The sequence below is a fragment of the Carassius auratus genome, unplaced genomic scaffold (assembly GCF_003368295.1).
Source record: "Carassius auratus strain Wakin unplaced genomic scaffold, ASM336829v1 scaf_tig00033307, whole genome shotgun sequence".
NCBI lineage: Eukaryota > Metazoa > Chordata > Actinopteri > Cypriniformes > Cyprinidae > Carassius > Carassius auratus.
Window position 1 is genome coordinate 72,013 of NW_020526069.1, and position 15,548 is coordinate 87,560.

The 15,548-nt window shown below is 35.4% G+C and overlaps 1 protein-coding gene across 3 annotated transcripts; it reads right to left on the minus strand.

The window, feature by feature from the left end:
* Positions 1–1,495: 1,495 nt before the first annotated feature.
* Positions 1,496–9,058, minus strand: LOC113081175 (myoD family inhibitor-like). Of its 3 annotated transcripts, XM_026253233.1 has the most exons (6): positions 8,905–9,055; positions 7,685–7,835; positions 6,747–6,878; positions 6,299–6,505; positions 4,777–5,076; positions 1,496–1,721 (listed from the first exon to the last, which is right to left on the minus strand). In XM_026253233.1, the coding sequence occupies exons 2-5, from the start codon at positions 7,812–7,814 to the stop codon at positions 4,817–4,819; spliced, it is 729 nt and encodes a 242-aa protein (XP_026109018.1). In that variant the 5' UTR covers positions 7,815–7,835; positions 8,905–9,055; the 3' UTR covers positions 1,496–1,721; positions 4,777–4,816. The 3 variants fall into 3 exon arrangements, with proteins under 3 accessions (XP_026109018.1, XP_026109019.1, XP_026109017.1); XM_026253234.1 differs by lacking the exon at positions 1,496–1,721 and having other exon boundaries at positions 3,739–5,076; positions 6,299–6,445; positions 8,905–9,058; XM_026253232.1 differs by lacking the exon at positions 1,496–1,721 and having other exon boundaries at positions 3,742–5,076.
* Positions 9,059–15,548: the final 6,490 nt, after the last annotated feature.

Sequence of the window (15,548 nt, forward strand, 5' to 3'; positions counted from 1 at the left end):
AAGAAATATTATTTGTTCAATTTTAAGTCAAAATATCATGCTATTTATACTTGTTAATAACTTTAATGTTATATGTTATGTTTTTATATTTAAATCTACATATTTAGGACAGGTGCCGGTCATATAGTTAGAATATCATCAAAAAGTTGATTTCACTAATTCCATTCAAAAAGTGAAACTTGTATGTTATATTCTTTTATTACACACATACTGGTATATTTTAAATGTTTATTTATTTTAATTTTGATGTTTAAACCTGACAACTAAGGAAAATCCCAAATTCAGTATCTCAAAAAAATTACACAGACTAGACATGGGTTTCAGCTTCGCATTCCTTGTGTTAAGCCACTCTTGAACAACAGACAGCATCAGAAGCATCTCGCCTGGGGTAAAGACAAAAAGGACTGTTCTGCTGCTGTGTGGTCCAAAGTTATGTTCTCTGATGAAAGTAAAATTTGCATTTCCTTTGGAAATCAGGGTCCCAGAGTCTGGAGGAAGAGAGGAGAGGCACACAATCCACGTTGCTTGAGGTTCAGTGTAAAGTTTCCCACAGTCAGTGATGGTTTGAGGTGCCATGTCATCTGCTGGTGTTGGTCCTCTGTGTTTTTTGAGGTCCAAAGTCAAAACAGCTGTATACCAGGAAGTTTAAGAGCACTTCATGCTTCCTGCTGCTGACCAACTTTGTGGAGATGCAGATTTAATTTTCCAACAGGACTTGGCACCTACACAAAGTGCCAAAGCTACCAGTACCTGGTTTAAGGAGCATGGTATCCCTGTTCTTAATCGCCCAGCAAACTCGCCTGACCTTAACCTCATAGAAAATCTATGGGGTACTGGGAAGAGGAAGATGCGATATGCCAGACACCACAATGCTTTGCTGCAGTAATTCAGGCAAAAGAAGCCCCAACTAAGTATTGAGTGCTGTACATGCTCATACTTTTCATGTTCAAACTTTTCAGTTGGCCAAGATAAAAAAAAAAAAAAAAAAAAAAATCCTTTCTTTGTATTGGTCTTAAATAACATTCTTATTTTACTGAATTTGGGATTGTCCTTAGTTGTCACTTATAATCATCAAAATTAAAAGAAATAAACATTTGACATTTATCAGACTGTGTGTAATGAATGAATATAATATAAAACTTTCACTTTTTGAATGTAATTAGTAAAATAAATCAACTTTTTGATGATATTCTAATTATATGACTAGCACCTGTATATTTGTTTAAATATATGTATAATTTATATTTTTATATTTATCATGAATATATATATTTATATACAAACTTATATTTTAATAAAAATATTTATGGAATATGAATGTTGTTTTAATAATAATAAATTATTTTAATTTAATGTTGCTTAATTATATTTTAGATTTTATCATATATTAAATTGTATTATATATATATATATATATATATATATATATATATATGCAGTTAAAATAATATTGAAATTATTATTATTATTTTTTTTTTTTTTTAAGTTTGTTCCTTATTTGGTCTAGCATTGCTCAAATAAGAGGAACACCACTAATATGATTAATGAAACTTGTTATACGTGTGATTTTCAACCTTCAAGGGCCACATAAAGGAAGTTATGATTATTTCTTCACCCCGTTTGAATGTTGCGGTGCTCTTCAGACACGAGGAATCTGCAGAGTTTGTTGTTCTTCATGGGTGAGAGTCTTCACGACGTCAGCACTCTTTCTTCTCCAAAACCTTGAATGAACAAAAGAAGGATTGTGGTCAGTCGTCTAGCAAACCCTTCATGCAGCCCCGGAGGCAAAGACGTCACAGAATACAGGAGACTCACCAGATGCTCAGTTACACTGCGCTTGCTGTTTTTCATTTGCTAGCCACTAAAACAAAAGCATCTATGAAATGAACAAGTGAACTAAATTTCTCTTCAGTTTGATTTCTGGGTACTAGTGTCAAATCTAAGCAGAGCAGACCCACTATCATACTGACTTCTTCAACTGTAGCGTGACATTTGGGCTTTGTTGTATAAAACCGTGTTTTGTCTTTTTTGGTGCAGTGATGCTGAAAGCTGCTTCCTGTCCTGCTTCCTGCAGACACAGAGTGACAGTGACTCTTTGAAACAGTGGGCAGGAGCGCTGGGTCAGAACCAGACCTGGTTTATGGCCATGTGGTCTATATCCTGTCGTCCCAGTCACTTCCTCCACTTCCTGTTGACGTCGCTTGGCACATCTGTACAATAAACATTGTCTTCCTGCAGTCTTTGGTTCAGGAGGTAAGAGTCATCTCCACTCGACTTGATTGGTTTACAGCATATAAACGAAACTGTTAAAGATAAGACATCCTATTTTGGTGTCTGCATCAAATTCAGTTTATAAAGTGATTGTATATACATACAAAGAAATTTAAATACAAGTGTTTATTTTAATGTTTCAAATAACTTGTCAAAATGTGAATGAAATAATGTTTCTTCATCATTCAGCGTTACAAACATATTTATGTAAAATTATTCTAACCTGTACTTAATAAAAATATAAAATGTTATAATATTTTTAATTATTAAAAATTTATTGCGGAATTATTGGTGAAGATTTTTATATGACAATTAATTAGTTTTTGAGGGCTGTACTGTGATTCTTAAATAGAGTCTTTTAATATCATCTAATGAGTCTTATTCTAAACATTCCTGGCAAGATTATTTACATGCAAAGTATATAAATAACATTTTAGTGGGTGTCTTTTGTAAATCATGGTACAAAATGAATGATAGATGTTTATTTTTGGCACAGATTTTTTTTCTTTTAATGCAAGTAATTTTTTTTATTGTATTAAACTTTATTATTATTGTTTTGATGCATAAAAACCCTGTTAAGCTTTGACCCAGATATACAGGTATAATAAATGTTTCTTGAGCATGTTTAAATAAATAAATAAATAAATATGCTTGAGAAACATTTTCTTTTATGATGAAATATAATAGTATAGTAAATTATATAGTTATGCACATGCATATCTTATATGATTATTAGAGTGATGATAATTAGCATTCTAATAATGTATTTTATTTTTGAGCTTTTAACTAAATTGAATGATAGCATTAACGATAGACAGATACTTTATTAATCCTACATGAAAAATTATCCCTGAACAAAACTTTTATTTGTTCTAAACACATTTTCAAATATTGCTAATTGTTAATTGCTTATTATATAATCAATAAATCAGTGATGGAGAGCAGCATTTTCAGTTGATGTTTATAATGTGTAAGCCACAGCGGGATGAAGAGAGGGAGGGAGATGGTGTCAGTAAAGCTTGTCTCTCTGCCAGACTCAACATCAGCTCTCTCTAGAGCAGTGCCTGCTGTACAAACACCGGCCAGAGTCATCTGGAGAAAGTCTGTGAAATTCAACATGCCAAGAGGAATATGCGAGTGCTTTATAGTCATCCTGACTGGTGATTTGCATCACCCAGCTTTAGTTAAGAGTGCTGAGAACAAAGATCCTCATGCCTCAATCTCAGCTGCCATACTAAACTTTAAAAAAAGAGAATGACTATTAGGATCAAATTGATTCTTTAGAATAAACAACTTACTAGATTGTTTTTCTAAGCACTATAAAATGCAAAAAGTATTATTCCACATAAAGGTGGATTTGCTCTCATGTTGTGATCACATGACCAGCAGAATATTAACCACTTTATCTGAATAACCCCTTGTCATAGGCGACAAACATTTACACTACTGTTAAAAAAGTCTGGGGTCAGTAAGAAAGAAATTACTTTTACTCAGCAAGATGCATAAAATGTATCAAAAGTGACAGTAAAGACTTAATTGCTATATAAATGCTGTTGTTTTAAAAGTTCTGTTCATCAAATAATCCTTAAACAAGTGTCAGGGCTTCAAACATATACATGTTAAGCAGCACAACTGTTTTCAGCATTGATAATAACAAAATGTTTCTTAAGCAGCAAATCAGAATATCAGAATAATTTCTGAAGACCATGTGCCTGAAGACTGAAGGAATGATGCTGAAAATTCAGCGTTGTATCACAGGAATAAATTATATTTTGAAATATATTCAAATAGAAAACTGTAATTTAAACTGTAATAATATTTCACAATCGTTTTTTTTCAGTTTTTACTGTATTTTGTGACCAAGTAAAAACTTGAAACATCCATATTACAAATAGTAGTACATTTTGATGTTGTTTTCAATTACAAATATCTAACTTTTTTAAATCATGAACATTTACTTGAGAAGCAACCCAAGATATTAAGTCTTGTTGTCTGAAATCATCAAAAACAAGAGAATATCATCTGCCAGTGGGTAAATACAATAACCTTAAGACCTAATACCTTAAGTAATTTTGCATCTCAAATAAATATAACTTGATTTAACATTGTTTAGATATTTGTACTGGAAAACAAGACAAAAATCTTGTTTTGCTGCACAATCTTACCAACTTCCAAACGGTGGTCTAAATCTTTTGCTCTTCCCCGGTAAAGATGAAGTGTGTCATTCCTGTGCCACTAGTGTCACCAAACAGAATTGCAATAATGAAAAAGATTTCCTGAACTAACGCCATTGGTCGATTCTCCAATAACCGAAGCAATATTTCACATAAAAAAATGGATTCTGTAGGCATTTAAAAAATGACACACTTCAGATTTAAAGCCTGTCAGAATTCAGAGAGTAGCCTCGTACAGAAACGTCCAACTTTGACTGATGCAACAAATTCATTTTCATTCTAAATAAATACAAAATGTGGGATAACAATGATATATATACCGAACGCTTACAGTTTATTGAACAGTTGATATCAGTCTGTTGAGAATCCAGTTAGGCAGTGAAACAGATGGAGCAGCATTCCACACAGATCTCCAGACAGTCTGAAGACTGGCAACAGTCCTCCGCTATCCCACAATCCAGCAGGGCAGAGCAGGTGTCCTCAGTACAGCAGGCCAGACCTCCGGTGGCTGCTTCCCCACAGCAGCAGAGAGCGTCACACTCCAGACCGCAGGCCAAACACTGAGCCATGGCCGAACACCACGACAGCACCTCGCAGAACAGACACGCTAGGATGCAGTGTGCACAGCAGTCTGAAACCAGCCACACACATACTCTCATTATCACAGTATTCAAAACCATCCGTGCCCTTTTTGTGACTATAATGACGATATAATTCATCAGGCTTTGTCAGATCATTTGAAAGATTTATACCCCGTCTTAAATGAAATAGAAAAAGTCTCTTCTGTTCCACAAGGCTGCATTTATTTGATCAAAAATGCAATAAAACAAAAAAATATAATTCAATTTAAAATAAGTTTTCTATTTCAATATATTTTGAATGGTAATTTATTTCTGTGATGTGCAGCTGTATTTTCAGCATCATTACTCCAGTCTTCAGTGTCACACGATCCTTCAGAGATAATTTTAATATGCAAAAAGTTTTGTGGGAACAGTGATTTCTCTTTTTCAGGATTCTTGAATAGAAATAAAAAAAAGCATTTATTTTAAATACAAATATTTTGTAACATTATAAATGTCTTCAATGTCACTTCTGATCTTTCAAAGTTAGAAATAACTATAAATGTATCAAGTATTAGCTTTAATTTAGAATACAAAATGCTATTATTGAAATTAGAATATCCAGTTATTTTTGTTTATGTTTTATGCATTTTCTGAGAAAATTGTGTGTTATTCTCTGCAGTTTTTTCCCCCAACCTTGTTATGCTGATATTTTTTCTTCTTCTCTTTTTTTTGTGGTGGTTTTAGCTTGATGTTATTATAATCAAGAGAGTGACATTATAATTGATCATAGTAATCAAACTTAAGTGTCTACCTGGCCTTATTAGCATTTTACAAGTATAAGTTTACAATTATATTACCCTCTGAAAATTCCAAACAATTTTCTTTTCTACATTAAAAAATATAGGCTGCTTATTTTTATCTATTTAATCCTAAATGAATTCCTTCACAACATGTGAAATAATGCCACAAACTCATGGAGTTATCAAAACATCAAGCCCTCTGAGTATTTAAAATGTGAGTTAGTGATCAAACAAAGACATTTGACCTAATGGAAAGAATTATCAAGTGCTGACATGAAGAGACCATTAAACACATGAAGATAAAGCCATAAGCCCGTCCTAGTGTCACTGAAAGATAAGACCAGGCCCTATATTTCCGAATCGCCCTGTGGGTGGAGGCCTCTTTTCAAACATGCCCCATGTGCTCTAAACATACATAAAAATATGTGGTTTGACTATGGGTTGAACCAATAGATATAATTTTTAAAAGGGCAAATAGTTTTACTCTTACCATCTCCAGCTACTTTCTGTATCTGCGAGGCATCAGCCTTGAATCGCTGCTGGCTCTTGGAGGTGGAGGGTGTGTGTTTTCTGTGTCCATTGCACTTTGCATGTCCGTTGCATTTCTGTTGTGTTGTCGGGCGAGGCGTCGATCCTCCTGATGAAGAAGCCGGAGGACTACGAATTATAGCAGAGCCACTGGGAATACTGGGCTTCACTGAAATGTGTTCAGTTCAGATAATAAGACATTTGAATACATTACAGTTTATAAAATATATATTCACTTGCAACAAATTATCATAAACTAACTGCATAATCAGTTTTATAACTTGTGTTAAGGAATAGTTCACAGAGAAAAATAAAAAAAACATGGTCGGAAGTAGCAAGCGATTTAAATTTTTGGTAGAATTATTTCTTTCAAATATTCATTGCCTTCTTATGCATAAAAACGTAAATACCGTTGCCTTTCTCTATTTTGCGTGAAATTGTAGGTATGTGGTCAGGAAGCAGTAAAGCATCATCATTGGTTGAGACACTGTCTGTCAGGGACTCGTTTCTTCCGTTGTCAACAATCTCAGCTGGGACAGGACCTGTCAGTCACAAACAATTATTTAAAGGAAAAGTTCACGCCAAAATTAAAGTTTGCCTAAAATGTCCTTACTCACAGGCCATCCAAGATGTAGAGGAGTTCGTTCTTCATCAGAACAGATTTGGAGATATGTAGCATTACATCACTTGCTCAGCAATGGATCCTCTGTAGTGAATGGGTGCCGTCAGAACGAGAGTCAAAACAGATGATAAAAACATCAAACTAATCCACAAGTAATCCACACCAATCTTGTGAAAGGAGAAGCTGTGTGCTCGTAAGAAACAAATCTATCATTAAGAGGTTTAAGCATAAACTGTCACATTTCAGTCCATAAAAAAAAGTCCATCCTCTGTTGTCTTCTCGCATCAACACACTCGTTTTAAATGGATTTCACTGGTAAAGAGTGCATAATCTGTACATATTTCTATCTTGATTCAGATTAAATGACTTTTTCACTGGAGAAAGCAATATTATGGATAGACATTAACTAATAGACTGGAGTGGTGTGGATTACTGTGATGTCTTTATCATCTGTTTGAACTCTGACGGCACCCATTCACTGCAGTGGATCCATTGGTGAGCAACTGATGCTAAATGATCCATTTCTCATGAAGAAACAAACTCATCTAGATCTTGGATGGCCCAGGAGTGAGTAAATGTTTAGCAAATTTTCATTTTTGGGTGAACTATTCCTTTATGTTTGTCTAAAAGCTTTCAAAAATGTTGGCGTATAAATGTAATGACAATTTTAAATGCTATTTCTCCCATTAAGCTTAAAAATATTTGCTTCATAAGCATCCCTCTCACCTGTGACGTCAGGTTTGTGGGTGGCCTGTGGTTGTGTCGTGTGGACATGACTCTCCTGGGGCATGAACTTGTCCGGTGCACTGCCCTGCCCTCCGTCCCGCTGTAGGACATCCAGGGCTTCTGTCTCCATTTGAGACGCTTGGCTCTAACTCTGAGAAAAAATCCAGAAAGAGAAACATTTAGCATAGATGGACTGTACAGAGTCAGTCTGGGTGTTTGTGGGGTAAGGGATCCTAATGGAAACATTTAATATACTATTATCATACTATTATATAAATAAAAATGTATAGCCTGAATGCACTGTAAGTCACTTTGGATAAAAGCATCTGCTAAATGAATGAATGTAAATGTAAATATGATGACTTTTATCCCCTAAGACAGAGCCCTGAGAAACATTTCAAAATCTGACTTGAGTGCACGAAATATATTTGTGCAGCTGCTCTGAAAGTGATTTGGTAAAGTGTCTAATTTTAAAATCCTGCTGAGTCCGACAAAACTGACAAAATTATCAAAGCCTCAAGCGAATGTCCAGGAGCCATAATAAACATTTTTTTACAAGTGTTTGCTGTTTTAAAAATCTGCCTACTTATACCTACAGAGCATTCATGAAGCAAACATCTCAAATTAAATACTAGTCCCTATCTGACCCTGATTAAGAGTAAAATCAACTTTACAATTAAAAAAAAAAAGTTAAAGTTATTTCATACTTTATAGTATCTATATACAAAGTTATTTGAATAAGGTAAATCCAACGCAGAATAGATCTATTTTGTATGTACATACTTGTCTTAAAGATAATAAAAGACATTTGTGCTCTCCTTCAGATCACTTTAAAACTTACTATTATTTGTTTTATTAATTTTTCAATGTACTTAACCCTAAACATGAACAAACGTTATAGAATTGATCATATACATGACTGATGCTTATTTTAGATGTTGGAAATTAAATAATATATATATATTAATTTACTTATAATTAGTAAAGTATTGAACACAAGCAATGACAAATTATAATTAGTTGTAGGGTGTCACCTCAACAAACAGTGTCATAAATGTCAAAATATTGTTTGTCCAAATTGACCCTACGTCATTTTGAAAATTAAAGTGTGTACTTTGCACTTGAAACAAGGAAACAGAAGTAAACTTCGCATTGTTTACTGACTAAAGATGAAGTAAATGACCATTGCATGAAGAAACAAGATTGAATCGAAGTCTCACCTTAACTCGAATAACTCCAGTCTTGTACCGAGGACGTTTTTATTCACTTTAATTCAGAATGAGCGCGTGATGTTCGTCTGCGAGCGCGAGCTGCATCTGTTCTGCTGACAAGCGCGTGTGCGCGTGCACGACATCCTTCCTGAACTGCAGGGTATCTACATCCAGGGACGGACTGGGAATAAAAAACGGCCCTGGATTTTGACTAAACCCGGCCCAAAGCAATCGGCGCGTTATAACAGCATATTACACAGTCTATTCCACGATGTCTTAAAATGAATTTATTACTTAATAATCTTAATTAATTTATGCAGTAATTAATCTTACTGCACAAATAATAATACCACATTTAAATGAAAATACACCATTACAAATGTAACTTCTATAACATTTTTAAAAGTAAAAGCAAAAAAATATTTCTTAATATTAGCTACTGTATGTGGCATTTTAAGGCTAAAATGTGTTTAGCTGCTTTACTGTAATCATTAAAAATGTAGCTACCTGAATATCACTTCCTAACATCATCCCTAGCAAGTAACTCTTTCTCCTCTCATGTTCCATACTGTATTTTCCGACTATAAGTTGCACTTTTTTTTCATAGTTTGGCTGGTCCTACGACTTATAGTCAGGTGCAACTTATTTATAAAAACTAATTTAACATGAACCGAGAGAAATGAACCAAGAGAAAACATTACAGTCTACAGGCGAAAGGGCTATAGACTGTAATGTTTTCTCTAGGTTCTAAATAAATGCGACTTGGGGATCGCGAATCAGTTGAGTCAGTTCGAGAGTTCAAAGCGGGTTCGCGAATCATTTGAGTCAGTTCGGGAGTTCGTAGCGGGTTCGCGAATCATTTGAGTCAGTTCGGGAGTTCATAGCGGGTTCGCGAATCATTTGAGTCAGTTCGGGAGTTCGTAGCGGGTTCGCGAATCATTTGAGTCAGTTCGGGAATCGCGAATCATTTGAGTCAGTTCGGGGATCGCAAATCATTTGAATCAGTTCGGGAGTTCTTAGCGGGTTCGCGAATCATTTGAGTCAGTTCGAGGATCGCAAATCACTTGAATCAGTTCGGCAGTTCGGAGCGGGTTCGCGAATTGAGTCAGTTCGGGGATCGCAAATCATTTGAATCAGTTCGGGAGTTCGTAGCGGTTTCGCGAATCATTTGAGTCAGTTCGAGGATCGCAAATCATTTGAATCAGTTCGGCAGTTCACAGCGGGTTCGCGAATCAATTGAGTCAGTTCGGGGATCGCAAATCATTTGAATCAGTTCGGGAGTTCGGAGCGGGTTCGCGAATCATTTGTTCGTGGATGTTTCGACGTGGAAAGCAGTTTGGAATGGAAATATTGATATTTTATTTGTTAACAACAGAGTTAGCAACCTGCTTTGAGAGTTCAAAGCAGGTTTGCAAATCATCTGAGTCTGTTCTAGAGTTCAAAGCGGGTCCGCGAATCATTTGAGTCAGTTGGGAGTTCAAAGCATAGACATGCAATGTCCCAACTGTTAGAACCATAGACATATAAATAAATAAATAAACCTAGACGCCCCATTGGCCGCTCGACCGCACGTCAACGTCGCCGCCATATTGGAGCGGGCAACTCTCATAACTCTCACATCAGGAAAGAAGAAAACATACCAGACTCATCGACAGATTGGACACCTACAAACCGTCACACGATAATAAAAAACAGATCTCGGGGTGTTATCTTTCACAGGTAAGACTCAGCTATTCTTTCTCAATGTTTTTTGGTCATTTTTAACATTATGTTGACAGCCAGTGTCAGACTATTAATAAATAGCTAGCGATATCGCTAACGTGCTTAGATCATTTTAACTAAAGTAGTTTACTAATAATAACTAATGGACCGTTATTCAAAAGTGTTAACGATTAAGTTCATCATCACTTGATTATAAGGATTTCATTGCTTTTCATAAAACTGTGAACTTATTCTATGTATTATTTTCTCTTCCCTTTTAGTCATTTGCAAACAGGAAAAGGACAGCCTTAAGGAAAACTGAGGAAACCTGTTCTCAGAGACAAGACTCTACCTCCCTAGACTAGTGTTGTGTTTGTACTAAACCCAGAGCAGCCCTGAATGAATCGACAGAATGACCCAGCTCATATTCTAAGGCGATTAATCGTTTGAAAGCATTAATTTATACCAGAAAACAATACAGAAATACTAAGGAAGAAAATCTCTGCATTAATCACTTAATCGTTTGATTCTGATTCATTCAGACATTTCTAATAATGTTGATACAAATGCTAATAGGCCTACTGCACTCATGTTTATAATAAAAGATGACATAATCATTCATAAAAAAAACTTTTAAACCCAGCAAAGAAATAATGGATGTTGCATTAAGTCATTTATTTTCTCATTACAGTCAAGTATATTACAGATCCCTTCATACTCAATATAAAATTAGATTCATTGGGGTATATATTCAGCGGATTCCTCACTGCTTCCTCACATCAGCAATAATCTGGGGAAGAAAAAATTATTACACTCTGTATTCCAGTGCTAATATATGAACATCATGAAACCAAGACATTTGCAGGGGATGCATAATTACCTGAGATATTAATTTTTACTATCTACTCAATATATTTATTTTTAGATTTTTATTGGTTAATTCTAAAAACGGGGAAAAAAAATCTGCCAAAGGTGAAAATTATTGTTTTTCTTAGCCGCTGACTGATATTTGTTCTTGTTTTAAACATGAACTCATTTACATTTCAGTAAATGCTTCTCGATTTAAGGATGTTCAGATATTTGAGCTGGAAAACAAGAGGAAGAGCATCATTCTCTGTGGTGAAGAAGAACACCATGACCTTCATCAAATTTAAATCTCTCGTGTTTGTGTCCGAGTCGAACGGTGACAGGTAAAAGAAAAGAGTAAAAAATAAACCCTGGACAATCTTCCTAAAACACACGTCTGCAAAAGCCTCGATGATTATAAATATGCTTTATCTGTATCACAGTATTATTTCATCAAGCCTTGTGTTCAACTCCATATTTATACTGAAAATAAAAGTAGCTGTGATCTTATTGTAGTTAGCGGCTCTGAAATCGAGTGACAGCTGATTGATTGATTCACAAATGTCTTCACACACAAACTGCTTCATATTCAAACACAGTTTAGATTAACACTCATATAACTGTATTGTCTGTGAAAGGAATCAAACAATCAAGTACTGCGATTGTTTACTCTTCCTCAGCCTGAAAAAGTGTTTTTTTTTCCTGCTGAACACTAAAGAAGATGTTTTTTTGAGAGCGAATAGTTGACGGCACCCATTGACTTCTATGCTACAGGAAGAAATACTATGGAAGTGAATGGGTACCTTAAACCGTTTGGTGTTTAAAGCATCATCATTTTAGCATTCAGCAGAAGACAGAAACTCATACAAAAAATATATAATTTTTTACATTTTATTAAAAAAAAAAAAATTTAAAATAAGCACACACATTTAAACTTTTATTCCTAACTAGTAATTCCCAAAGCAACCAACTATGTGTCATTGTTGTTAACTAAGACTGAAACTACTAAAAACAGTTTTCTGTAATTGAAATAAAGCTAAAGTAAAATGATATAGATAAATCGTGTAAGCTACTACTAAATATTGTAGAAACTTAATTTTCTGTAAAGTTGTTTTGCAATGATTTGTAAAGTAAAAAGCACTATAAATTAAATGAAAAAAGCACTAAAATTAAAGTAGTAACTTTTTACAAAAAAGTTAAAATGCTAAAATAATTAAAACTGACATAAACATAAAGGCTAAAAAAAACAAAAACTAATTCCTAAACCTCAAACTGCAACGATGAAGCTAAAAGCTATGCTATGTGTCACTCTTGAGTAAGTGCTGTAACAGTTTATAAAGACCTTGATGTTGTTTGGAAGCCAGAACCGTGTGTGTGTGTGTCCACCTGGATGTTCCCGTGTTTGGCTCCTGGGATGATCTGAATCCTCTCAAAGTCCCTCCCCAGGATGATGATGTCACAGCCAGAGTAGTACGCCTGTCCCACGAGCCCCGGACAAAACAACACACACAGTCTGACACTGATAATCACAAGCCCCTTTCACACTGCGATTCCGGCAAATACAAGGATAATGCGACCCGGCAGAGAGTTCTACATATCATCTGAATGTAATGTTTTGCTACATTTTTTTTTTAAGAGTTTTAAATGTTTTCATTTACGGTTAATAATCTCTGCTGCTGCTGTAACACTTAATTTAGGGTCCTGAAATACCCTGAACACTGCACAGAGGTTAATATGACCATTGCTACATAAATTAAATAAAAATTGAAACTCATCCAATTTTGTTTTAATTTTCCCTTACTGAATTATACAGTTACTGATGCTATGGACTGTGGGATTACTAACAGGCTATTAACAAAAATTTGTCTCTAAACCTCTTTTTTCTTTATTTAAACTTGGTCTAGTATCCTACATGATATAATCAAATGCTTTGCAAATCCGCTGGAAAGACACAATCTCAAATGATTTGAGAAACGTGATTCGGAGTCCAGATCTGAATAAAATGTTTTGCGAACTTGCTCGAAGCCCCCGATCAAATGATTCGCGAAACGCGCTTCGGAGTCCCGATGTGACCTGAGATACAAGAAAGAGAGAAACAAAAAGAAAGAAAAATGTTGGGATTTAACACAGAGAGAGCAATAAAACAACTACATATCATGTAATGTACATTCAAATTACATTACATGAATATGTTACAGTTATACTAAATTAACAGATTTGTAAACCGAAAAAAAAAAAAAAAAACGAAATCAACAAGTGAGACAAATGTGAGCTTTTAATTAATCATTTTCCAAACTTAACTAAATAACTGGAGGCAAAGTTTTTTTTTAACTGCACATACATCACAAACTTTGAAATCGGTTGATAAATGTGAACGTTATCGTGTTTTTATTCAGTAAAAACGCAGCTCCCCCATTTACTTTCATTTGTTTTAAGGCAGTCTTGCCCTCACTAACATGGCGGACGCGTTGAAGTATCACGTACCAATGAGGCGTCTAGGTATTTATATGTGGTTCAAAGCGGTTTCGCGAATCATTTGAGTCAGTTTGGGGATCGCAAGTCATTTGAATCAGTTCGGGAGTTCGTAGTGGGTTGGCGAATCATTTGAGTCCGTTTGGGAGCGGGTTCGCGAATCATTTGAGTCAGTTTGGGGATCGCGAATCATTTGAATCAGTTCGGGAGTTCGTAGCGGGATCGCTAATCATTTGAGACCGTTTGGGGATCGCGAATCATTTGAATCTGTTCGGCAGTTCGTAGCGGGTTCGCGAATCATTTGAGTCAGTTCGGGAGTTCAAAGCACGGGTTCACTTCGCAAATCATTTGAATCAGTTCGGGAGTTCGTGGCGGCATCGCGAATCATTTGAGTCAGTTTGGGGATCACGAATCATTTGAGTCAGTTCGGAAGTTCGGAGCGGTTTCGCCAATCATTTGAGTCAGTTTGGGGATCGCGAATCATTTGAGTCAGTTCGGGAGTTCAAATCGGGTTCGCGAATCATTTGAGTCAGTTTGGGGATCGCGAATCATTTGAGTCTGTTGGGGAGTTTGGAGCGGTTTCGCGAATCATTTGAGTCAGTTTGGGGATCGAAAATCATTTTAAACAAATCATGCCTAAAAAGTGCACGCATCTTGGCTAATGTTCTTTCACTGCATTATTCGGTGTATTCAAATGCATTTATGAATGCATGTGAATGATCACAAAATTCAGAAAATTTAGATATTTATATAATTTTATGTAGTTAATCAATATCACACAAAGAGTGCCATTTCATTTTTTCTCCAAAAATCAGCATGATTAAAATGTGATATTAAGTTACACAAACAATAAGTTTTACAAACAATAATTTAATTACAAATACAAAATGTTGCAGAATAATGTAATATATGAATGAATAATAGCCTTGAGAACCTTTGTGCCAAAAGGGTTCTTTCTTGTCATTATAGAACCTTTTTAGCATAAAAGGTTCTTTGGAGTTGAGTAAAGAACCCGGTTCTATATAGAACCCCAATGAAGCCTTTTTTGCAACAGTGTATTGTCATAACGTTCTCCTTGGAGATTGAAAATGTTTCTTTTTTGAGATCCCAGGAGCCCAAATTCAGACCCAGAACAATAAAACCCACAGAAGAGGTGGGAGTTCAAAGGAGGAATCTTTATATTAGCAAACTGCAGGGAGAGGAAGAGTAGATATAAGTCATGATCTGCAAGATTAACCACAATCTGATGTGATCCGACCACCTCAGAGAAAACCAGTGTTGAGCTGCTGCAAGAGCTTTTGAAGCACAGCAGCTGTGGTCAAAGAGTTCTCGTGTGTTCTGATTGGTGGATGATGATGATGAGTGGATAAAGACTAGAGCAGTCAAATAGTGAGAGAGTGATCTGCTCACCTGGTTATGTTCGTGGACAGGGACGGACTGGGAATAAAACCCGGCCCAAAGCAATCGGCGCGCGGAAACACTCAACTTAAACACTCTCTGTACTGTCAGGTATTTTGTCTACTTCTGAGGGTGGTTTGACAAAAAAAAAAAAAAAATCTGACTTGGGGCGCTTTAAAGTCATTTAAAGTTGAGCTGGAGTGAGTGTCTTTCTCTGCTCTTGGTCTAAGCTCAAC

Bases quoted from the DNA above. Each gene is read 5' to 3' on its own strand.
- LOC113081175 (XM_026253233.1), bottom strand. From the start codon at position 7,814: ATGGAGACAGAAGCCCTGGATGTCCTACAGCGGGACGGAGGGCAGGGC. The intron at 6,879-7,684 runs GTGAGAGGGATG...TGTGACTGACAG, and splicing joins CCACAAACCTGACGTCACAG to GTCCTGTCCCAGCTGAGATT. The intron at 5,077-6,298 runs GTAAGAGTAAAA...GGCTGGTTTCAG, and splicing joins ACAGAAAGTAGCTGGAGATG to ACTGCTGTGCACACTGCATC.